Source organism: Muntiacus reevesi, chromosome 1 (assembly GCF_963930625.1).
Source record: "Muntiacus reevesi chromosome 1, mMunRee1.1, whole genome shotgun sequence".
In the NCBI taxonomy this organism is placed as follows: domain Eukaryota; kingdom Metazoa; phylum Chordata; class Mammalia; order Artiodactyla; family Cervidae; genus Muntiacus; species Muntiacus reevesi.
This window is the reverse complement of record NC_089249.1, coordinates 199,262,621-199,287,139: the sequence shown is the minus strand read 5'-3', so window position 1 is coordinate 199,287,139 and position 24,519 is coordinate 199,262,621. Positions and strand designations below refer to the sequence as shown.

General features: G+C 55.6%; 1 protein-coding gene and 1 long non-coding RNA gene across 5 annotated transcripts in view; one reads left to right on the top strand and one right to left on the bottom strand.

Annotated features, from left to right (window-relative positions):
* The first annotated feature begins 9,398 nt into the window (after positions 1–9,398).
* Positions 9,399–24,519, top strand: part of NFIC (nuclear factor I C) — a 72,719-nt gene continuing 57,598 nt past the window's right edge. For 3 of the 4 annotated variants that reach the window (XM_065918075.1, XM_065918074.1, XM_065918072.1), the window contains exon 1: positions 16,307–16,414. In XM_065918075.1, the coding sequence (XP_065774147.1) occupies positions 16,385–16,414 (30 nt within the window). In that variant the 5' untranslated portion in view covers positions 16,307–16,384. Of the gene's footprint in view, positions 9,749–16,306; positions 16,415–24,519 lie in introns of those variants that run through there. The other variant, XM_065918073.1, reaches the window with a different exon arrangement.
* LOC136155880 (uncharacterized) lies at positions 12,974–17,853 on the bottom strand. The gene is made up of 3 exons (XR_010660880.1): positions 17,744–17,853; positions 14,115–14,178; positions 12,974–13,579 (listed from the first exon to the last, which is right to left on the bottom strand). It is a non-coding gene; the product is annotated as an uncharacterized lncRNA (long non-coding RNA).

The following is a 24,519-nucleotide window of genomic DNA, read 5'->3' as shown; positions in this document are numbered from 1 at the left end:
CAAAAGCCCAGCATGACCCATCTTAGGGGGTGCCAAGACCTGGGCAAGCCCTCTGCTCTTTCAGGGCCCAGGGTCCCTGTCCTGCAGCTCCAGAAATCTCTGCCAACCAAACCCAATGCTGAGATTTCAATGATGAACAGATGGTCTCCGGCCTGGCAGGGAGCGAAGTGCCAGGCTGAGCCCTGGAGGAGCAGGGTGGGCCCCCTAGAGGGCTCACCAGAGTCGGGAGTTCCTCTGCGTCCAAGGTGGGGAGAGTGCCATCCTCGTAGGGTCCTCCCCGGTGTGGCCACGTCGTGCTTGGCAGAGGACAGCCTGGGGGAGGGTGGAGGCCTGGGCCTGCTGCCATGTCAAATTCCTCCCGGCAGCGGTGGGGGGTGGGGTGGGGAGGGAGAGGTTTTTTGTTTTTTGTTTTTTTTCCAACAGAATCCAAAGGAGGAGAGAGAGCTGTTGGCAGGAGGAAGGGATTGGAGCTAAGCCTAGGCTAGGCTCACTCTGAATCACACTCCAGGCCTTGCGCTCACGGCAGCTGGAAAGGGGGGGCAGGTGGTGGGAAGGGAGGATTGTGCTCTTCATCCTCTGCCTGCACCCCCTTTTCAGAAATGGGGGTGGGTGCCTCAAAGGACAGCAGACCTGACCTTCAAGGTCCACGCCTGGTTGCTGCCCCATCTCCCCCAACTTTCGCTTAGGCTGTTCCTTTGGCCTGGGATGCCCTTTGCATCCACCTCAGGGTCTCCCCAAGCCACCTCGAATCTGGTCTTCCTCAAATCTGGTCTTCTGTCCCTGCCTACCTACAGGCCTGAGGTTGGAGCCTGAGGTTAAAAAAAAAAAAAAAAAAAATTCAGTAATACCAATCCTGACTTTATTTGATTGTGACGTTTTGTTGGTCCTAGATTTTCTGCAGATACTTTAAAAGATTATTTATCTTGATGACTGAGCTTTTGGTGCCCTCTGAGATATCGCACCCCTCGATAAGTGCCACATTGGCCTCACCCACATTGCAGCCCTGGGGATCTAGTTTGTGCCAGGCTGAAATCAAGGCCTGAGGATGGAGACAAGGCAAAGAATACAAAGGTCATGGGACTTCCCTGGTGGTTCAGTGGCTCAGACTTCATGCTCCCAATGTAGGGTCCCCCAATTAGATCCCTGATCAGGGAACTAAGATTCCACATGTTTCAAATAAGAGACCAAATGCCACAACTAAAGACCCCACATGTTTCAACTAAGACTTGGTGCAGCCAAATGAATGGATGAATGCAAAGGTCAGGCATCCAGTTCCCATCACTGGAGGCAGATGCTGAACCAGTGAGAGCCTCGGGCACCAGCAATGATGGAGGAGCCCCAACATTGCATATAGTTCAGTCACTGTGTGACCCTAGGCAAATCATTTCCTTCCTTGGGCCTTAGTGATGTTTCTTCTATCACACAAGCTAATAAGGGTTTCCCTGCCCACCTTGAGGGCTCTTTGTGCATGAAATGGCTTAATAGCCGGAAATGGCTGCTTACACAATGTAAAGCTGTTATTAGGGCTTCAAGGCCACCCGTGGGCCTCAATTTACTCATCTATAAAATGGGGGTAATGATACCTGCTACAGTTAACCTCCCAGAGACCCAGAGAATTCAAAGGGGAAGGATGATGCTTTGTGGGGGAACTGTGTGAAGGCTGGGAAATTAGGGATGGTGGTTTCTGTTTGGAAGACTGAACGCCCCCCCCACCCCGCCCCGCCCAGGTCTCACCATCAAAGTAACACCTCCTGCAGAAGCACTGAAAAGCTTACTGGCCGTGTGACCTTGGGCAACTCCCTCAACTTCTCTGTGCTTCAGTTTGCTCATCTGTACTATGGGAATGATAACAGTACCTTCCACTCGGAGCCACGACAATGAGTTAAGGCAGAGATCAGCAAACCACGTCTCAAGGGTTAGATTCTTCTGTTCAGCCATAGAGCTAAAGTTTTTCTGTAATAATTATTTTTTTAATTAATTAATTATTTGGCTGCACTGGGTTTTATTTGTGGCATGCGGGATCTTTGTTGCAGTATGGGATTTAGTTCCCCAATGAGGGATCGAACCCAGGCCCCCTGCATTGGGAGCTTGAAGTCTTAGCCACTGGACCACCAGAGAAGTCCCTAAGCATGTTAAATTGTTGAAGGAAATAAAAAGAACACTATGTCTTGACACATGAAAATGATGTGAAATTCACATTTTGGTGTTTGTCAATAAAGTTTTGTTGGCACCAAGCCACACCTATGCATTGACAGGTTGTCCACAGCAGCTTTTAAACTACAAGGATAGAGAGAATGGGTGCAACAGAGATCCTCTGGCCTGAAAGGCTAAAAACAGTCACTCTCTAGCTCTTGGCTGGAAAAGTTTGCAAGCCCTGGGTTCCTTTGAACTGCGGTAGGCACAAAATGAGCCTGACCCAGGTGTGTTTGCTACTATTATTAAATCTGGCCCAACTCCACCTCTGTCAACTTCGAATAGCCAGCATTTCCCTCACACCACTGAGGATTCTCGAGAGCCTACCTTACTGCCTCATTCTATGCCATCTCCTCCACAATCGCCAATGGCTGGGCACTTAGTTTGTTCCCAGTTGCTAAGGCAAATCTGCAGAGGACAGACTTGTGTCTCAAGCTGGTTTGTTGCTACAAACAAACACCTTCCATCATTCACTGGGTGTTAGGTCCCATTCTAGGCACTTGGCAAATATCAAATTATTTAATCCTCAGCATGACCCTGATGCTGGGAAAGATTGAAGGCAGGAGGAGAAGCAGATGACAGAGGATGAGATGGTTGAATGGCATCACTGACTCAATGGACATGAGTTTGAGCAAACTCATGGAGATGGTGAAGGACAGAGAACTCTGGCGTGCTGCAGTCCATGGAGTTGCAAAGAGTTGGACACGATTGAGTGAATGAACAATCTTGACTACTGTGTTCCCTTCCCCCATTTTACAGATGGGCAAACTGAGGCTCAGCAAGTTGAGCTGACTTGCCCAGGGTCACACTACAGGGACCTGAACCCAGGCTAGGCAGCTCCTGTCTGTACCTTGAGGTAGAGATCCAGAAGCTCTAGTCCTTGTAGCAGAAGGAGAAAGGATTCAAAGACTCCCATGTTCACTGGCAAACAGTCCCCACCGGATACATCTGAAGATCACTTCGGGCCAACTCGTTGATGTTTCAGTCCCACATATGGCCTCCCAAAGGCAGGCCCTGAACTCTGAGATTCTCCAGGAGAACTGGTCATCACTGCCAAGACAGGGAAGTGACAACCCCTGGGTACAATCCTGTTATGGATTTAGGTTGTTCAGTCGTTCAGTCATGTCCGACTCTGTGGCCCCATGGGCTGCAGCACGCCAGGCTTCCCTGTCCTTCACTATCACCCAGAGCTTGCTCAAACTCAGGTCCATTGAGTTGGTGATGCCATCCAACCATCTTCCTCTCTGGAAGTAACTCTCATCCAACCTTCTCCTCCTGCCCTCAATCTTTCCCAGCATCAGGGTCTTTTCCAATGAGCTCTTCATGTCAGGTGGCCAAAGTACTGGAGCTTCAGCTTCAGCATCAGTCCTTCAGTCCTTCCAATGGATTTAGGGGTCCAAATCAGTAGCTGCTTTTCACCTGGACCTGATGGGGCTGGGGGCAGCAGGGCTCTGCAGAATCCAGCAAGCCCTGGATTTATGCCTCACCTTGCCTGCTCCCCCACCCCTCCTGCCATCTGACTGGCACTCTCCCCATCACTCACTAGGTCTGCAATGATGCATCTGCTCCTGTGTTTGTTCAGTCTTGGCCACCGGATGTAGAGCAACTGAAATTCCCTCTGGAGGGCGTGTCCCATGGTACAACCACTTTGGCAAATAGTTTGGCAGGTTTTTATAAAGTTAAACACACACCTACCACCGTGGGATCCAATCTTTTGCTCTGAGATCTTTGCCCAAGAGAAACAAAAGCTTATGGCCATGAAAGACTTTGACATAAATACACTTGGCTATGACCATTCTACTCCCAGACCTTTACCATAACAAGGAGTGAAAGCAAATGTTCATAGGAAGGCTTGTGCCTGGAGATTCATAGCAGCTTCATTTGTAATAGTCCAGAACTGGAAATAACTCAGATGTCCATCAGCAGGTGAACGGATAGACACTGTGAAACATATCCAGACAGCGGAACACTAGCCCAGGATAGAAAGGCATGAGCTGTTGGTACAAGGGACAATGAGGATGAGCCTCAAAATAATTATGCCCAGTGAAAAAAGCCAGACACAAAGAATGTTATTGACACTTGGCCACACCCATTCCTTTACTTGCTGTCTGGGTCTGCTTTTGTGCCAGAGGCAGAGCTGAGTGATAAGTGATTTAGGATAGTTAGGAAGTAACTCTCTGGGCCTCAGTTCCCACATCTGTAAAATGGGGCTAAGTCTATCACCTGCGCACAAGGATGGGTATCTGCAGCTTTGGGACTGTGTGGCTTTCTTCATGTTCTTACATAAATGTTGAACATGTTTTTAACATTTAGCAATTTGGGTTTTCTTTTTGTTTCCCTTTGCCTAACAAAAAATCTTGGAGATAAGTTCATTACCAGTGCTGTGGTTGAGGAACCCTAGTGTGTGTGTGTGTATGATTCTTTTAAATATACATTTAATACACACACATATCCTATAATGTACAAATATAAATTATATAATTAATAATAACTATACATGTTGTTGTTCAGTCCCTCAGTCAAATCTGGCTCTTTGAGGCCCCATGGACTGCAGTACACCAAGCTTCCCTGTTCTTCACTATCTTCTGGAGTTTGCTCAAACTCATGTCCATTGAGTCAGTGATGCCATCCAACCATCTCATTCTCTGTCACCATCTTCTCCTCCTGCCCTTAATCTTTCCCAGCATCAGGGTTTTTTGGCTCCTATGCATATGTTTATATGTTTAGTACATATACACTTTATATTATACATTTTTTGTATATATAAGACTTAAGATACACACATGTGATTATTTTTAAGAATGGGATTTTAAACAGGCATTACCCCCTGAGACTTTCACTTATTCAACAACTATGTACTTAGCCCCCACTGTGTACCAGGCACTGTTCTCAGCATCAGGGACACAGCTGTGAACCAAGCAGACACCCTCCCCTCTCCCAACATGGATCTGACGGTCTCTTCCCAGCACATCCTAATTTTGAGTTCGTGATTTTGCTGTTTATTTGGGCTTTAGATGCTGCGATGAGTTTAATCCCAGCCTGACTCATGACTTGCACTTATCATTGTTCCATTTATTAGTAAATTTAAATGTTTGCTAATAGAATAAATACCCTAAATCCTCAAAATAAATACCACTAGGATAAACAAAACTTTAACAACAACTCACACCTCAGAAATGCTTCTCCCCCATCCTACTTTTTGGGCTCCTCTCCCCAGAGTTAATCACGCTTCTTAATCTGGAATGTCTCCTTTCTTTGCTTGAAAATAACTGTACCTCAAATACAGTTGTCTCCTTTCTTTGCTTGAAAATAACTGTACATCACATACAGTATTCCCCAAAAATATTGTCTCATTTTAGTTATCTTAAATTCATAAAGACCTTGAGGCTGGGAAAGATTGAAGGCAGGAGAACTGGACAATAGAGGATAAGATGGTTGGATGGCATCACCAACTCAATGGACATCAGTTTGGGCAAACTCCGGGAGTTGGTGATAGGGAAGCCTGGTGTGCTGCAGTCCATGGAGTTGCAGAGTCAGACACAACTGAACAACTGAACTGAAATTCATAGAGGGACTCATGCTGTGCCTAATATTGGGGAGTTTTTGTTCCACTCCATGTAATATTGCTAAGTCCATCTGTACTGTTTGCCTGTGGCTGAGAACACCACTGTGGCTGATTACTTTGCCATTGGGTGAATTTCCCAGAATGCACTTCTCTGTTTTCTTAGAGATGAGCATTTGGGTTGTTTCTGGGTGTCTGCCTTCTTCATAGTGCAGTAATGAACATTTGGGGGCATATTTCCTGGTGCAAAAAGCCGGGTTTTTTGTGGATATTTATCTGGGTGAGGAATGGCTATATTATGTGGCACATGAATGTTCAATGTTGTGATTAATATCAGTCTGTTTCCAAAATGGTTGCAGTGTGGAGGAGTCCTGTGTACCCACAGCCTCTCCAACATTTGGTCTTGTTGGACATTTTAAATTTGGAACAATGATATAGGGATGAAATTGGACCTTGATGTGGCTTTGTCATGAATTTTCTTGATCCCTAAAGAGGTCAGACATCTCCTCAACCTTCATTCACTTTCTGGCCACCCATGTGTCATCATTTGCATTCTTTCCTCATTTTCTTTTGGGGGTGGCTGCCTTTTTCATATTGAAACTTCTTTTTAAAGGACTGTACCACTGCTTCAGAAGGCTATACCATTCTTTAGAGCATGAATTCTCAGCAAGGCAAAAATCAGTTCTTGGGGAGTGAAAAAAATCGTACTGTTTTCATGTAGAAAGCATAGCTATGCATATACTATATAGACAAATATTTGGTATATCTGTGGAATTAAAATTGCACAAGAGGTGATTAGGAAAAAATCCCAGGGAGGGATAATGAGAAAAAGGCTGAGAAACACTGATTTATAGCAATTTTCCCAAGTCTGTGGCAATGAACATCATTAGGGGCATACCTTTTCCCAAGTTCAGGATCGACTCCCAGAAATTGAACCATAAAGTCTGAACTTGTCTTAGGCCTCTACCATGCATGCCAAACTGCTTTCCCGGTTCATATATACTTTTACCTCCAAGTAATTTATGAAAATGCCTGTTTTATCACATCCTCACCAGCACTGGGTTTTATCAATTCAGAAATCTCTACTGATCTTGATGAGTGCCAGAGTATGGTAAGTTCTTATTGTTATACTTTCTTTGGTCTCTATAAGGCTGGACATTTTTAATATGTTTGCTAATCAGTCTGTCTTTTGGGAATGTTCTAGTGTGGAAGAAACATAGGTCAACACATCCGGGAGAAAGGGGATCTTTTATATGCAGTGGTGGTAACTTAACAGAGTAGTGTCCTACAGTTATGCATAAAGCAGAACTTGTAAGTGATGAACTTGGATATTTAGCAGAGGGGAATTTCCAATTGTCAAAGGTACAGATCAGTGTCTTCTTGCTGCTTATAGCAAAATGTGAGAGGAAAGAGATAGATGGAGAGAAGCACTGTTAAGCAAAAAGGAACCAAGACTTGATGATTTGGGAGAATCTCAGCCTATGCAGATTGCCAAAGAAGCCAAAATCAGGAGATTCATTGTCAGGAAAGCGCCCTCTGGACCATCATCACTTACAGGTTGGGTGAAACTGGGAAAGAGTCTAAAACCCGGCCTGAGCCTCAGTTTCCTCATCTGTGAAATGGGGATACAGAGGTAATAGCACCAACCTCCTAGGGCTGCCTTAAGAGTAAATGAGTAGTCCTGTGTAAAGCATTTAACTCTACGCCCACAGGCCCAAGGATGGCCTTGTGGGCAAAATGATGGTCCGGGTGCAGCTTCTGGGCCTCCATTATAGCCCTCAGGACCTGAATCTCTGCCTGGCTGACACCAACCCACCCCTTCCCTCCTCTCCTTTCCTCTCTTCTCCTCCCAGGTACCTAACTCCCTGAGGCAAGAGAGGAGTGAAGTGTTCAAGATGAGGATTAACAGAGGCGCTTAGAGAGGAGCTGGGAGCAGGGGGTCTCAGTCCTCTTCACACTTTCCTATCCAGAGCCAGAGCTGGGATATGCGCCCTACTTTCTTTGGCTTCAGGTGTGTGAGAGGAAGGTCCCCTTCAGAACCTCCCCATTCCGACCTGCGAAGCACCCGGTTAGAGACTTCGGGATCAGGACCCTAGGGTTTCTGATATGTTGGTTGATGAGTTCCCCTCTCTTCTTAAAAATCCCGCAAGGGGGACTTCCCCAGCAATCCAGGGGTTAAGACTCTGCCTTTCAATGCGGGACGAAGGGGTTCGATCCCTGGTCTGGGAACTACGATCCCACATGCCTCTACCTGCGGCCAAAAAATTTTTTTTCAAGTGGGGAGAGGAATGCGCAAAAGAAAGAAGAAAACTTCAGCGTCCCAGACCCTGAGATATAGGCTACTTCCTTACCACTGTACACGCACTATGTTGGCAGGGGTGTTGTTACCACCGTTTGCCTGCGATTTTTTGGCCGGCCCCCGGTTTGCCCAGCAAGGCACAGAATGAACTTCCAGAAGCCCCCAGAGTCAGCTAGGGCTCTAGAAGGGCAGTCAGGGCCTGATTCTGCTCCCGGGGTGCTGCCTGCCCCCACTCGAAACCCTGGCTCTCTCCCTGGGGGAGCTGGGAATCATTTCCCCAAAGGGATCCCTGAATCCCCGAGCCCCAGCTGGGGGAAGTGAGGTCGCAGGCGAGAGGGGGGAACCCAGACCGAAGGACGGCCACAGAATCGCCTCCACCCCACCAGGTCTCAGCAAGCCCCCCTCGCATAGTCCCGGGGTTGCGCCAGACGCAGAGCGGGGGAGGAGGAGGGGAGAAGGGGGCGGTGCCTATTCTGCGGCTGCCCGAGGAGGGGGGACTGCGGGAGAGCGCTCAGTGGGGTGGGGTGGGGGGGCGCTGCGGCACGGCTTCCTAGCCCGCAGCGGCCCGCGCGGCAGGGGCGGGGGCGCTGACCCTCCCCTGTCCGGCCCCTCCCCCGCTGCGGAGGCTTCGCCATTAATCCCGACCCAGGGAGGGGGCACCCGCTCCCCCCAACACCCACGGAGCCGCCGCGCGCGCTCCCCGTCCCCGCCCCGCCTGGAGCCCCTGCGGGATCCCCAGGGAACCCCTGCCCCCCAGGTCTGTCACCCTCGCTCTCCGAGTCTGTCTGTGTCCCCATCTGTCCCGTCTCCCCGCTGTGCGTGTTTGTGTCTGTGTATCCGGAACACCTACACTTGGGGGCGAGAGTGGCTGCGGCGATGGCAGGGAGGGAGGGGTCGTGGGGTCGGCATGGGGCTCAGACCGAGGTCCGAAGTGTCTTCCTGCGATTGTCAGTCTGTGCGGCTGTCTGAGTGACACCCTGCAGACTGTGAATTTGTGTATGTGACAGCGTGGAGGCTGTGGGTGTCTAGGCGACACCCCGCAGACTGTGAGCATGTGGGTCCCCGTGTGTCTGGGTGACACCCGCAGGTTGTGAGTGTGAGTCTGTGTTGGCGGCATCCTGCAGGTGTGCGTCCGAGAGCCGAACCGGCTGAGCGTGGGCCCGGGGGCGTCCAGGTGACGCCCGCAGGCTGTGTGTCTGCAACACGTCGCAGGCGAGGCGCTGTGCTTTCTGTGTCGGCGTCGGAGTCAAGGAGGCCCGGGCCGCTAGTGTCCCCAGCTGCCTGCGTGTGTGTGTGTGTGTGTGTGTGTGAGCGCGCGCGCGCCGTAAAGGTGGATCCGCTCCCTCCGCAGCGAGCCCGACCCGGACCCAACGACCCGCTGCCGCGACCGTTCTCCCGGCCTCCCCTCGAGCGGGCAGGGCCGGGGATGGAGCCGCAGCCGGAGCCGCCGGAGCCGGGGCCGGGACGCCGAGCCGCCTGAGGCGCGGGCGGCGCGCGGGACCGGGGGGAGGGCGGGCCGAGGGGAGGGTCCTGGGCCGGGGGGGCGGGCACGGCGCGCCCCCTCCCTAGCGCGCTCGCTCCCTCCCCCGCGCGCCCTCCCTCGCCGCCTCCTCCCGCCGCCTCCGGCCCCCCCTCGCCGGGGACCGAGCGCGCTCGCTCCGGCGCCGGCCTCGCCTCCTCGCAGCAGCGCCATGGTACGTCGCCGCCCCCACTTTCGTTTTCGCCGGGGGAGTTTTTGGGGTGGTGCGTGGGCTCCCGGCGAAAGTTGCGAGGTCTAGGGGGGCAGGGGGCGGGGGCCGCCCGGGGGAGGGGCTCGATGCGGGGAACCCCCCTCCCGCCCGCCGCCCCGGGACCCCCGCCCGCCGATCCACCCCCCCGCGGCTGAGGGCGGAGCTGGCGCGCGGGGCGCAGCGGGGGACCCCAAGTGGGGGGCCCCTCACGGGCGCGGCGGAGTTAGAGGGGAGGGCGGGGCTCCCGAGAGAGGGTCCCCCCAGGCCAGGCCTCCGCCCCCTCCTTGGCCCAGCGGGAGGGCGCGGCTCCGGGCTCTAGACCCCCGAGCGCGCAGCCCGCGGGGGATCCGGGGTCGGGGAGGGGGCGCCCACCGGGGCCGTGCGGGGCGGGGGTCGCGGCGGCCCCCGCGGGCTGCCCCGGCCCGGGCGAGCGCGGCGCGCCAGCTAGCGGAAAATGGCCGCTGCGGAGAGGGGCGGAGAGCGCGCAGCGGCCGCCGCCGGGCGCCTTGAACTTGGAGCCGGGCGGGCGGCCGCGCTCGGCGCCGCGCAGGGGCAGCCACCCGGCTGGCCCTAGCGCCGCCTGAGCCCCGCCCCCGGGTCGACCCCGGCCCCGCCGCGGCGCGCGACGGGTCCCAGCCGGGAGGGGTCACCGGGTCTAGGCCGGGCGCGCCCCAGGCTTGCGAGCGCCGGTAGCTGCACTTGAAGGTTCCGGTGTCCGGTCCGCCGGTGTCGGTGGCATCCGCACTCGAGCGCTACGTTCCGGGGCCCCTGTGCTCTGCAACGGGTCGACACGGGTTCCTGGGGATGTAGTCGAGAGTCTGTGCGGCTAGGTGGTCCCATCCCTGTCCGTAGGTCTCCAGGCGTGGGGTCCTCTCCTTTATGGATCTGTGTATCTGCGCATCCACGTGGCTGTGTGTGTGTTGTGTTGCGTGTTGTTAGAGCATTGTGCGACTACGGGACAGTGTGTACGTGTTGGTATAACTGGGCGACTGTGCCATGCGTCCCCGTGGGGCGGTGTTGTGAAAGCAGTGTGTCTGGGTTGTGTGTCCCCAGGGAATGTGATGTCCCTGGATGACCGTGGGGGTGTCCCCGTGTGAGTGGGAGGGGGTTTAGGGGGTTGCCACTGAGTGGGGAGCTGTGTCGTGTGAGTGCGTCTCAGGGGACATTTCGGTGTCACTGTGTTCATGTGACTGGCGCTAAGTGACTATTCCTGAGGATGGGTCTACGCTTTCTCCCCCACACCCCGCAGTCCCTTTTTTCCCGTAACCGAGCTACCAGGTGGGGGACCATGGCTTCCTCTACTTTGCCAAAGGTCCGTACCTTCTTCTCACTCCCCGCCCAGTTCCTTCCAACTCCCCCTGCCTCGGGGTCCCCCATCCGCGCGGCCCCAGGTGGTCCCAGCTTGAGGTTTGGGCGCGAGGTGGCGCCGGGACGCGATCACTCGGCGGCGATGTCTCCCAGCAGGGGCTGCGCGTGCGCGGGGACCTGGCCCAGAGGGGGGCGGGGCAGCGGGGGTCCCCACTCCTCCTCTGAGGAGGTTCGGAGGGATGGGTCGTTACCCAAGCTCGCGTGGGTTAGGTTTGGACCAGGGAAGTGGCCAAGGAGACCCTCTGGGCTGGATGAGCAGGGAGCCGCGCCCCGAGCCCTGCCTCCAGCACTTGTCTGGGACGCGCCAGACGCTTGGGCACGCAGTGTTGTTTTCTCCCCTCCAGGGGAATCCCCACCGTGCCCCCACGCCCCACCCCAGGGCGCTTTATTTAATTTTCTAAGTATAAAAGCCCCAAGACTAGGCGAGAGTCTTTAGGTCTTACTTTGAACCTGCATCCCCTTTGGGGGTGCTGTTTGGGAAGGGTAGAAAAAGGGGTTCCACAGTGACACAGGGAAGCATCCACACCCAATTTACGGGTCCTCAGCTCATGTGAGCTCCCCCACCCTCAGGCCCCTCCACAGCCTGTGCTGCCCACCCCGTACACCCACTGCCAGCGCTGAAACACTGCCCTCCCCACCCCCCATCCCCAGGCACTGCCCTCCGCCACACTGGCCTCCCTGTCCACCTGTCACCAGGTGCACAGGGGAACACCTTCGTGTCAGTCAGTAGCACACACCCGTGACACTCACAGCTATCTGTTCACAGCCACACGTGTATAGAACTCAAAGGTGCACACACAGTCACACACAGGCAGGCAGCAGACACACAAACAGGCACCTGCGTTTGTGGGAGGGGGAGGAGCCAAGCCCACCCCGCCCTCCCCCAGTTCCACGTGGAAAAGGTCCCTGAAGATCTGGAGAGCGAAGACTCCAGCTGTGGGGGCAACTGGGGGGGGGGGGGAACAGCCATAAGGGAGGAGCAGGAATGCAGTGTGTCGTGTGTCACTGTGTGTGTGTTGTGTGCGTGTGTAATAGTCACTCAGTTGTGTCCACCTCTTGGCGACCCCATGGACTATAGCTTGCCAGGCTCCCTCTGTCCACGGGATTCTCCAGGCAAGAATACTGGAGCGGGTTGCCATTTACTTCTTCAGGAGATCTTCCCAACTCAGGGATGCTGAATTGCAGGCGGATTCTTTACCGTCTGAGCCACCAGGGAAGCCTCTGTGTGAGTGTGTGTGTGTGTGCTGGTGTATAATCCTGGGAGGCGTTCTGCCTATGGGTGCGTGTGCTCCTATGCATGTATGGTCGTGTTGTGGTCTGAGTGTGTTATTGTGGCCGGTTGCACTTGTGTTGTATTTGGGGTTGTGCATGCCCTCGTGTGGGTCTGTGTGTCTCTGTGAGTCTACGTGAGTCTGTGTGTGTGTCCCCTTGGGTCTGGGTATCTGTCGGAGTCTGTGTGACTTGCGAGAATCTGTGTGCCTCCGTTGAGGTGTTTCTGTACATCTGTGTGTCTCTTCGTGGCATGCTGGGTGTGTTTTCGTGCCTCTGTGTTGTATGTCTGTGTCAGCCCCAGTGTCATCCCACCATCACTTCTCAAGGCTGAGGACCTTAACATCCCCCTCTGGGGGTTCAATTTCTCATCTGTAAAATGGGGACACACAGGATGCCTTGCAAGTTTGGAGGAGGAGTGGTCCTGCCCCGCTGGCTGGAACTCAGTTTGCTGGGTGTGGCAGCTGGGGGGTTCCCAGGCGGCTCCCGCTCTTATCCTTCCTCCCTGAGGTGCTCTTGATTTTTAAAATTTTGCTGTGGATTCCACTCACATTTTTAAAGTTTGCCTTTTAATAACACAAGCCATTCATGAACATCTTAAGAGGATGTAGAATTACCCAGAGTAAAAATCAAAGCTTCCTCGTCACCTCCACCGTGTGGGACTCCCTACTCCAAAAACCCTATTTGCATCCAGGTTTGTCTGAGCAGCTACACATGTAACAGATAAACATTCTCATAAAGGATATATGTATACTCTTGAAAAAATATTCCCAGATGAGATCTTGAGTCTGTTTGCTGAGTCTACAGCAGAGGTTCTCCCCAGGGGACACTGCGTGAGGTCTAGGGCCACCCGTGGTTGTCACACTGGGGGGGGGGGGGGCTCCTGTTGTCCACCCCGCACAGTGCTCAGACAGCCCAATCAGAGAGGATGGTCCGAAGTGCTGGGTGGGGCGGAGCCCTGGACTGGGGTGTTTCTTGGAGGCGTCTCCTGGTAGGAGTCCCTTGTTCTTTTGTGGAGCTGTGTAGTATTTCTGGGTGGCACTGCTGAACTGGTCCCCACGACGGACACGGTAGCTGGCTCCATATTGTTGGCATTAGTGTTATAGGGTGACAGTCAACACCCTCCTGTGTCTGTAGCTGGGACAGTTACAGAGGAGCCTAAGAGAGTGATGGGGAGAGCATTTTTAAACAAATGAGTTAACTTATGTTCCAAAGAGCCAGGAGCTAAAGTCATGCGACGCCCCCCTCCCCAGATGTTCCACACATAGGTCCAGTCCAGCAATTGTTTTGTTTCAAAAACACTATGTGCAGTCCAAACATTGGCCGATTTAGCTACAACAGGCCAGAGGGGTAGAAACTATTATCACCCCATTTCTTAGAACGGGAAGCTGAGGCACAGGCAATTTGGGCTCCTGGCTAAAGAACCCAAGACTGTAACCCTGCACTAAAACCACCCTGCTGTGGACCTCCTGTGTACACTGTAGGGACCTCTTTCTGTTGAACTGGATGATATAGATAGATAGATAGATACAGACAAACGCATTGCTAAGTCGCTTCAGTCATGTCTGACTCTTTGCAACCTCATGGGCTGTAGCCCACCAAGCTTCTCTGTCCGTGGGATTCTCCAGGCAAGAATACTGGAGTGGGTTGCCATTTCCTTCTCCAGGGGATCTTCCCAACCCGGGGATCAAACCTGCGTCTCTTATGTCTCCTGCATTGGCAGACGGGTTCTTTACAGCTAGCACCACCTGGGAAGCCTAGACAGATAAATAGATAGAACTCTTCACTCTCAATTGTGAACTTGCACCTGCCACCACTAATATATTAATACTGTCTTTCCACACCTTATTTCAAGGACTTCAATCTGCCCAGCCTCCCAAAATGCAAGAGTTGTATCTATTGTAACCATTTTACAGATGTGGAAACTGAGATTTAGAGAGAGACAGAGAGAAAGTCTGTGCTCTCCAAACTGCATTCCAGAGTAACCCAAACTGCCTGGAGAAGGCTGCATGCCGGATGGGTGTGGGGAACAGTCTGGCTGTCGAAGCCACCTGGTAGAAAGCTCCTAAGGCACTTGGACTTGAAAATGTCTGTGAATTGGGGCTTCTGCCCTCCAGGTGTTCACAATGGTTTTAAAAATAATAAAATATTGCTTTCTATTATGTTGGCATTTGGATTCCTAGACACCTGTCTCTCCCTTTCATCCTGAGGTTTAAATGCCCCCCGTGGTTGCACAGTGGGAATTTAGAAAAACAAAACATTAGTGAAGTGCCATTTGAGTGACTGTCACTCACAGCAGGGGGAGCCGGCAGGACGGAGGGCGTATGTGTCCCTTGTGAATCCTGCTTCCTTCTGGCCTAGCCCCAGGGCCCCAGGTCAGTAGCATCTTACCTCGGGCCTCGGGTTCCTCCCCTATAACACAGGAGATTAACAGTCTTCCTGGGCATGGGCTGGCTGTCCCAAGTTGGTGAGGGGTTATCATTTGTCCTTGGAGATGGGTCAGAATGGCCAAGCTTTCTAAGAGCATCTCAGTGCATATTTAACGGAAGGTCAAGGCGCCTCTAAGTGCTATTCCGCTGACCAACCCCAGGGGGTGGGCACTGTTCATCCACTTCACAGGGGAGGATGCCAAGCAGGGAGCATCCTGCTCTTTGAGGTGGCAGAAGCTCCTGAGAGAGGCTGGGAGGGTGTGCAGAATGAACCCAGGGAGGGGTGAGGCCAGGTCTGTCAGGCTCCCTGGGGGCTCAGACTGGAGGAGGGCAGGTCTGTTCTCCAGAGGGAGAACTACAGAGCCTGCAGAATGTGGGCTCTGGGGCCACGTAACTGGGCTCCAAGTCACCCCAGTGCCTCAGTTTCTGGATCCGTCAAATGGGTACACTGTGGGTGGGGATCAGTAAGAATCACTGACACCTAGGAAGAGGCTGCAAGGGTTTATCTGGCTAGCCTGAGATTCTTCTGGACACCTTCCTCCTGGGGTACTGGGGAAACATATGGGGGAGGCCCAAGCCCCCCCCCCCCCAGCTCCCAGTTCTCCTTTGGTGCTGGTTGAGGAAGCAAGAGCAGAGTTCTGGAGGCTCCCCTGTTGGTTGGGGCCCTTCTTGCCACGGAAGAGCAGTTGTAGCAAAGCTCCTCTGCCTGGGAATTGCTGTCCCGGTCTGGCTTTCGGGGGCGATCAGATGGAGAGGATACCATGAGACCCCCTTCTCCCGCCATGTACCCCGGGTTGTACATCTTTAAGGGGAAAAGCGCGTTCGCGCCGGGCCTCTGCACACGTCACTTCTTCATTCTTTCCCTCCCCCCCACCTTGGCTCCTTTCTCCAACTTCCCGGCCAGCTTGGGGCGGGTTGGGGAGGGGGGGCCTTCAAAATCCACCTTCGGCCCCCAAATGTCCCACAAGAGCCACCAGCCCCTACCCACTCGACTCGGGCGGGTGATCCAGGGGGACCCGCTGTGGTCGGGGTGTGCGCAGGCCCGTTGGTCCCGGTCCGGTGCCCCGGCACAGGGCGGCTCGAAATTCGTAATAATAAGCAATGATGGGGGTTCAGGAGGCACGGGGAGCGCGGGGGAGAGCGGCTTTCCTTCCTCGCTCGCGCTCTTTTTTCCCCCCTCGTTTCTTTGAAAGTTGGATGTTGAGAAGTGGGAGGTTCGGGGTGGGAGGGGAGACAAATTGGGGGAGGGAGGGAGGTGGTTGCCGGAGGGAGGAGAGACAGAGACACAGAGAGAGACAGAGACGAGGGGGGGACAGGAAAGGAAGAGAGAGAGACGGAGAGAGGGAGAGAGAGAGGGAGTCGGGCGCAGGAGAGAGGGAGAGCGCGGGAGGGAGGAGGGAGGGAGACCGAGGGAGGAGGCGGCGAGGAGCGCGCCGGCCGCGGCCGCGGGGGGGGGGGGGGGGGTTTGGAAAAATGACTCAGTAAGTTCAGCGCGCCCGCTCCGGCCGGCCCTGCGCCTCCCGCCGCGCCCGGGATGTATTCGTCCCCGCTCTGCCTGACCCAGGTACGCCCCCCGCCCGGCCCCGGGCGCGTGTCCCCCGTGCCCCGGCCCGGCGCCCCCAGCCACCGGGCCCCGGAGTTTGGAAGCCCGAGGAGGCGGGACGAAAAAGGCGCGCGTCCCTCCCGCCGCCGCGGCCGGGATGCCCCTGCCTCAGGCCAGGGTCCGGTGGAGGTGGGGGGGGATGGGCTGGGACCCTTATCCGGGACGCCCGCCCCGCGCGCCCCACGGGACCTCACCCCCTGGCGGACGTGGGGACTCACCCTGCAGTCTCGCCCTCCCCCGACGCAGGAGGCCCACCCCCACCTCACCCGGGAAGGTCGAGGGGTGCCCGGGAGAAGGCCAAAGGCGGGGTTCTGTGCGAATCCCCAGACTGGACCCAGGCCTGCTCATAGGAGGAATCGAGGGGGTCCCGGTTGAACCCTGGACGCCAGGAGACTCTGCAGGGGAGGACCCCTCTGATACGGGGACGAACACCCCCCCCACCCCGCATAAGGTGGTGCCCCGCCACCCCGGCCCTGGCCGCCTTTCCCCCCATTATTGGCCCACGTGTGCGCGGAGGGGGAGGGGGCACGCGAAGTTGGAGGCACCAGCGGTGGGGGAGGGGTGCTCCAACGTCCCGTCGGGTCTCCCACTCCCCGCGCGCCCCCAACCCCGGCCCGATATTTTCGCTGCATCGATTGTGAATTATTGAGCCGCCGCCGCCGGCGGGAGGAGCCGGGAGGCCGGGCGAGCCCGGGTCTGGCCCGGGCACTGCGGCGCTGCAGACGCCCTCGCCAGCCCGGCACCTGCCCCTGCCCCCTCCTGTAGCCTCTCACCCCTGGCCGAGCTCCCAGACTGCCCGGGCTCGGCCCTTGTGCAATGACCCAGGGGGTGTGTGGGGAGGGGGCGACTGTGCCCGAGATTGCCCCAGGGGACCCCTTCTCTCCCCCAGCTTCCTCCAGGGGGACCCTCCCAGGACTGCTGGTTCCACTCTTCAGCTCCGCCCCCACCCCACGTCCTTGGATGTCTTTAACCCAGGGGGGTCAGGCCTCAGTTTCCCTCAAAGTGACAAGCGGCTGCGGAGGCAGTTTCGGGAGGGAGAGGCAGTGTCAAGTGCGGGCCGCCCAAGCTGGGCATCCAGCGGGCCACCGAATATCCAGAGGACCAACTACCGTGTGGGGAGCACGTGGATGCTAGTCTCTGCTGGGCGTCCCCCGCCACCATTCACGATCCTGGGGTGCCCCTCCCGCATAGCAGGCTCTTTCTCACAGGCCCCCTCCAGCCCCTCCACTTTCTGGCTCCCCACAGGGAATGTGAGGGCCCATGCCAAGGGGGTCGCGGGGCCTGTCTTACCCCTTATCCTTCGAGTGACCTTGGGGATGTCCCTGCCCCTCTCCAGACCCGCTTCCCCTTCAGAGCAAATTTTGGGGTCCCCCAAAGCAGTCATCGCTGGCTCCCCTCTGCCACTTGTTGCTCTAAAGATCCCCAGGTACCATGAGGGTCCTAGTCAGGGTTGCTGGGTGACCTTGGGCCTCAAGGGGTGACCTGGGTGGCCCCGAGGTGCCCCCGCCCCCTCTGTCCTTCCCGCGCTCGCTGGCTCCCTCCCTCTGGGAACCGCCCAGGGGTCTGAGCCCAGGGAGGCTATTCCAGGCGAGGAGATTGGACGGCAGCCTATTGTCACTGCGCCCTGGAATTCCCCCATCAGGACTCCTTGGGAGACAGGCCTCGGTCCACGTTGCCCGGGGGTGGGGGGGTGGGGGTGGCAGTGAGAAGCAGAGCTGGCCTTCCTCTGCTCCCTGGGCCTGGCTTTCCCTGGGCACAGGGCAAGGATCAGCCAGGCGGGCTCTCGGTGGAAACATGGTAATAAAAAATACCTGAGGTTCTGTGTGCAAAGGACAGGGCGGCCGGGAGACAGTCTGGAGAGAGGACCTGGGAGCTCCCAGGCCAGGGTGGGGATGGGGTGACCCAGAGGCAAGGGGATCCCTCTCCTCTGCTTATTCGCCCGTGGGTGCCCCTCACCCTGGAGGGATGCCTGGGACCCCCCTCAATCTCCCTCCACAGCAGCCTCGGTGTAATCTCCAAAGCTGCATGCAGGCTCAGTCTGGTCTGGGCTTTCCAGCTGGGGGATCTGGAAAGACCCAGACTGTCCACAGAGGACCCCCCCCACTCCTGGCTACATCTTAATCTCACCCCACCCACCTTTCTCTGACTGCCTGCATCTCTCCCTGTCTCTCTCCCTCTCCATCTCTCTCCCTCCATCTCTGGGCCTCTGTCTCCCCTCCTCTACTGACTAATTTTACAACCTGAGCCCATCCGAAAATAGCTCCCTTTTAGCTGATCCGACCCGGATCTTCTCAGAGCCGAGACCGGCTGGGGGTGTGTGAAGGGGGAGAGCCGGCTGCTCCGGTGCCAGCCTGCCCTGTGCCCCCAAGGTCCTGCCCACCTGGGGGGGGGGGCTGTGCAGCCACGGCCCAGGCGGCCCTGGAGGATTCTGGGAGTGCCGTCCTTGTTTCAGTGGTGACTCAAACGCTTTTCACTTTTACTCTTAAGAGGAACTGTGTGGAGCAGCCGTTACTTCCATAAATCCTGCCGGCGGGAAGGCCGGCCTCCCCACGCTTGCCCCACTCTGGGCCTCCCTCCCTGCCTCCCTCCCGCCCGCCTCTACCGCCACGTTAGTTATTCCGGGTTTGGGGCCAAATCCCTCTTGGCTGCAGTGCCCAGGATTCCCCGGGGCCGAGGCTGGGCCTGGGCCGTGGCCACGGCAGCGCCGGCCACCAGGGCCCCCCTCATTCATTCATTCTTCCCTTCATTGCTTCACTCCATTGCCTGGTGGGGCAACACTCTTTTTAAAAAAAATCACTGTTTCTCCAGTGGGGAGACTGAGGCTAGGAGAGGGTCCCCGACTCTGTCTTAATTGAATATAATAGATCTTCTTTAAGCGCCTCCTATGGGCCAGATACATGTGGCCGCGGCTTGTGGCAGGGCACAGAAGGCATGAAGTGCCAGCCTAGTATGAGTTCATGGAGGCTCTGCTGGGATTGGGGGGGTGGGTCTCCTAGCATTTCAGGACTGGGAGAGGGGCCAAGGTCAGAGAGGGCTAGGGCCTGCCCCCGGGTGGCACAGCATGGCTGGTGAGTCTGGAACTGGAGCCACTGCCCACCTGACTGGCCAGGCCTGGGCAGGTGGGTGCTCCCTGAGATTACCCCCCATGACCTATGGTCTGGTGGTCTCCGATTGGCTCCTGTACAAGGTTCAACCTCCCCCCATGTCTCTCTCCCTCTCTCTGTCTCTCTCTAAGTCCGTGTCTCTCCCCCTCCCTCCTCTGCAGCAGAGGTGTTCAGGGTCGGGTGCCTTGTAAATCACGACGCTGGGCTTCTGGCCGAGTCAGCGTTCTCTCCCTTCCTCCCCTCCTCACTCTCTCTCTGCCTGAGCTGGCCTACCTCCCTGTCTCCCACCTAACAGATGGGACCCACCAAGTGTCCTGGGGCTTCCTGTCCCACGAGCAGGCAGGTTCACAGTGACCCGCACACATGTATACTGGGTGCGAGTGGACCCTGGGTGTGCCGTCCCCAATGCTCACACTCCCACACGTGTAGGCATGCAGACGTGCACACGCGTGTGCCCTGACTGGGGTCACTGAGGCAGGAACCCAGGTTGGCCTTGGATGTGCATGTAGATCCTGCCCAGGTGGCTGTCTCTAGGCAGGTGTCCTAGTCCTTCCTTGAATGCTTCAACCTTAGCTTGGGCCCTGGTATACAGTCAGTGCCAAATAAGCTTGACTGTGATGATGGTTGTTGCTAAACTAAGAACTACAACTTCCCAGGTGGCACTAGTGGTAAAGAACCTGCCTGCCAAGGCAGGAGATGCAAGAGACACAGGTTCGATCTCTGGGTTGGGAAGATCCTCTGGTGGAGGGGCATAGCAACCCACTCCAGTATCCTTGCCTGGAGAATCCCAGGAATAGAGGAGCCTGGTGGGCTACCATCCATGAGGTGGCAAAGAGTCAGACACGACTGAAGTGACTTAGCACAGAAACCGATAACTGGATTCAACACCCTATAGGCACTTTCCAGCTTGTCCTCCTTGCCTTCTGTCACTGTCTGCTCAGGGCGAGCTGGGAGCCAGGGACAGCAGTGACTCCCCAGAACCTTGAACCACCCCCTGCCAGGGTTTTTCTCTTGGTCTTTCCTCCCCTACCTGCCTAGCTCTATACAGGGTCTCCCTGAGTTTGACCAGATCCACGTGGGAACCAGCTTCCTTGGTCCACTGGGGTGTGTGCATGGGGAACAAGCAGAGGATGATGTTGGTCCTTTCTAATCTGGATGCCGTTGAAGCGGCAGTGAAGAAACAGATCAAAGCCATGCCCTCGAGGGGCTGCAGTGTAGTGAGGGGATGGCAGGACCTGGCTGCTGCTTTGGCTTCCCGAGGAGGAGGTGGCACGTGACCCAGGGCTGAGCAGCAGAAGGGGGCCACATGGGATTAAGAGAGAGCAGGTGGAGTGCAGAATAGGAAGCCCTGAGGAATGACCAGACCCTGTGCTCGGGGGGTTGGGGGAGCTGGCAGTGGGGCCAAGGATCAGGAAGTTCAAGGTCACAGGGACCCAGGTTCAAGTCCCAGCTCAGCTCCTTCCTGGCTTTGTGACTGTGGGCCAGTGGCTTCAGTGCTCTGTGCCTCAGTCTTACAACATTTTCCCCGTTTTGTAGAGTTGAGAGCTCAGTAAATGCTCAGCCTTGCTCCCCGTCTCTCTCCCTCACACCCCAACCTTCTGGCTGAACATCCACCCAGGACCCCAGGGCACAGAGAGTAAAGTCAGGAGACTCAGGGCTCAGACTCACTGGTCACTTTGCCGGGTTTTCCAGTCCCTGGACTTCGTTCACCCAAAGTCTTCCCAGGGGTCCTCAAAGGCCCTGCCTGGCCTGCCCATCCCCTCCCTGCCCTCCCTATTTCTTCTCCCTGTCACTCACTCTGCTCAGCCTCACTGGCCTCCCCCCTGTCCTCTCCAAACATAAGGCATGATCCTGCCTCAGGACCTTTGCATGTGCTGTGTTCTCCACTTGGAAAGCTCCTACCATGGATGGTCATCTTTTAGGTCTTTGTTCAAGTGTCCTCTCCTATGAGAGACCCTCCCTGATCACCTCCAACTAAAAAGAACCATCCCCAGGGGACTCCCTGGACCCTCCCCGCACCCCCCCCCCCACAAACTCCTTTAAATTTCTTTAGAGCACATTGTTCAACCTGACATTTTCTTTTTTTGTTCCATCCTTCCTTTCTTTCGCTTTCTTTCTTTCCTTCTGTCTTTCATTTATTTATTTTTTTAGTCACACCTCTGAGTTGTGGGATCTTAGTCCCCCACCCAGGGATGAAACCCAGACCCTCAGCAGTGAGAGTGCAGAGGCGGAGTCCTAACCTCTGGATCACCAGGGAATTCCCTGTTTTTATTTATTTATTTATTGGCTGCTGCTTGTGGGATCTTAGTCCCCCAGCCAGGGATTGAACCCATGCCCCCTGCAGTTGAAGTGCAGAGTCTTAACCACTGGACAACCAAGGAAGTCCAACCTGACATTTTATTACATTTCCTAGCTTGTTTAATATCCATCCCTACCCAAATCAGGATCTGCGTGAGGGCTGAGCCCAGGACTCTGCTGGGCCCCAGCATCATACATGGAATTGGCACTCAGTAGATGTTTGTTGAACCATCAAATGCATTTTTCTCTCATTGGACAAGAGCCATTCATAAGCTGTGATGCTCTGAACTTGGAAGGAGGAATCACTAGCAAGAACACTTAGTCTGGCACCAAATGGGCCTGCATTCAAATATGAGTTCTGCTGTTTGACACTTAACAAACAGTGGGCTTACCTGGAGGAAGGGACATTGGAACCTGAGTTTTGAAGGATGCACAGGAGTTTGGGATAAGCAATCAGGAGGTGGATAAGAGATTCTCAGTAACATTTATTGAGTCACTGAGTCACTTAGGAGAGAGAATGCTTTGTGGAAAACTTTTGGTTTGGAAATTGTAGTTTCACATCCTGGTTTGCTGTCCTGGACTCTCAGAGTGGGTGAGCCACAGGGAGGCCCAGTAAGGGACACAGCCCAGAGCACAGTTGACCAGTTCATATGCCCAGCAAGGGCTTGGACCCAAGTGTCTTCCTGCCAGCTGCTGCTGTCCTCGTTGGCCAAGTAAGGTTTTGGGGGTTCTTAGTCCCCCAACTAGGAATCAAACTCATGTCCCCTGCAGTCAAGGCACAGAGTCTTAACCACTAGACCACCAAGGAAGTCCAGCTTGATATTTTATTATACTTGTTAGCTTGTGAAGTCCCAGTCGGCCAAGAAAGATTTCTGGGGTTTCTTGCTGTCTTCCCTAACCTTGTATCTGTGATTACCAGAGCAGTGGATAAGCTCCCCACTGATCCCCAGCAGGGTGCCAGGTCCCTTTTTGCCCATTGTATAGGATGAGAAACTGACACCCAAGGCATAGCAGTGATTTGTTCCTGGATCATACAGACGGTGAAAATGGAGGCTGTTGTCACCCAAGCTTGTTCCCCCCGTTCTGCCTGGCAGTCAGTGCTTCAACCCTGGGCCTCAGGGTTGGGGGAGACCAGTTGAACTGGACTCAAAAATGCCCAGCTGTGTGGTCTGGAAGAGAACCCTGAGGAAAGCAGGAAAGGCTGCCTGAAGGAAGGAACACTGGAGATGGGGTTTTGAGGGATGCATAGGAGTTCAGGAGGATTCTTGGCTTCTAGCTTTCCTTGGCTGTCTCCCTTGCCCTGTCAACCAGTGAGGGCATTGGGAAGTGTCTGGGGAAGAGGCCTTCGTTGTCACAGGTCTTGTGGGACAAAGAGAGCGACAGGCCTGCCTCTCACCTGGGTTGACCTCCCTGGGAGGACGTGGAGGCTCAGGCAGCAGGTCCATGACCCAGTTACAGGCTGTTTGTCTTCCTTCCTCCAGAACCAGCTGGGGTCACCAGTGACGTGGGCTCCCGCCCTTGCCTGCCTCCCTGGCATCTCTCCCCAGAGAGGGCCCAGGGAGGAGGGAGTAGTCATATGGCAGGCTTGGAGAGGGAAGGAGAAGGAAAAGGAAAGAACTCATCAAAGGGGAGGGGGCTCAGAGACAAAGGGGTTCAGGGAGAGTTAGAGTCTGGACCCAAAATAACCCTAGCAACAACAACAATAATAATAGCATAATTCAGGCTTTTGAGAGCTGGGCAGATAAGGGGGTTCTTATGCTAAAAGGAGCTAGCGCCCCCGTTCAGCTTGCTGACACCCCAACTGCCCCTTCCCAGCTCCCTCTGATCACCCCCCAATAAGATCCCGGCCTTGGATGACGGCCACAGCCCAGGCCCCCTGCTACCATGGTGTCCCCTCCATGGGGGACAGTGCCCCACGCCTCCATGGATTCCCTACCCTGGCTTCTCTGGCCAGACTCCCAGGCTCTGGACCCAGGTCTGCGAATCAGCTGTGTGACCCTGGGCGAGCCGCTCCCCACCCCCAGGGCTGGCATGTTGAGTGACATGGTGGTACAGGAAAAGCACCCCTGAGGTTGGAGGGAACCTGGCAGGAGACAGCCCCCTCCATTCTCCCTCTGCCTCAGCAGGTCAGCCGGGGCAGGGTGGGGTGGGGCACGGAAGGGGCTGTAAGGTCCAGCCCCTGCCACAGCTGTTATGGTGACTCATGTCGGGGGACATTGGCGTAGAGGGGGCTGGGCTGGCACAAACAGTACCCCAGCCCGCCCCACCCATGAGGACAGAAGGCTATTTTCAGACCCTCAGTGACAGGGGAGATCTGAGGTCGTCTCCACCGCCCCCCCCCCATGGCTACAGGTGGCCCAGGGGAGATGGGGTACAGGACACGGAGGGCGCACCTGGGCCGGGGAGTACCATGTGCATCCAGGCCTGGAGGTGGGACCGAGCCTGGCCACATCCACCTGGAAACCAACTGGTGACCCAGAGCAACTGTGTCGTCATCTCCCCGAGAGACCCCTGCCTCACGGAGAGCAGGCTGTTCTGAGAAAGGGGCGGACAGGGTCTTGGTTCGTGTCCTCACACAGACCCTGAGAGCCTCCGGGACCTCAGCCAGGTCTCTGCCTGTCTCTGAGCTTAGCCTCCCCATCACGCAAGGCATAGTGGAGCCCC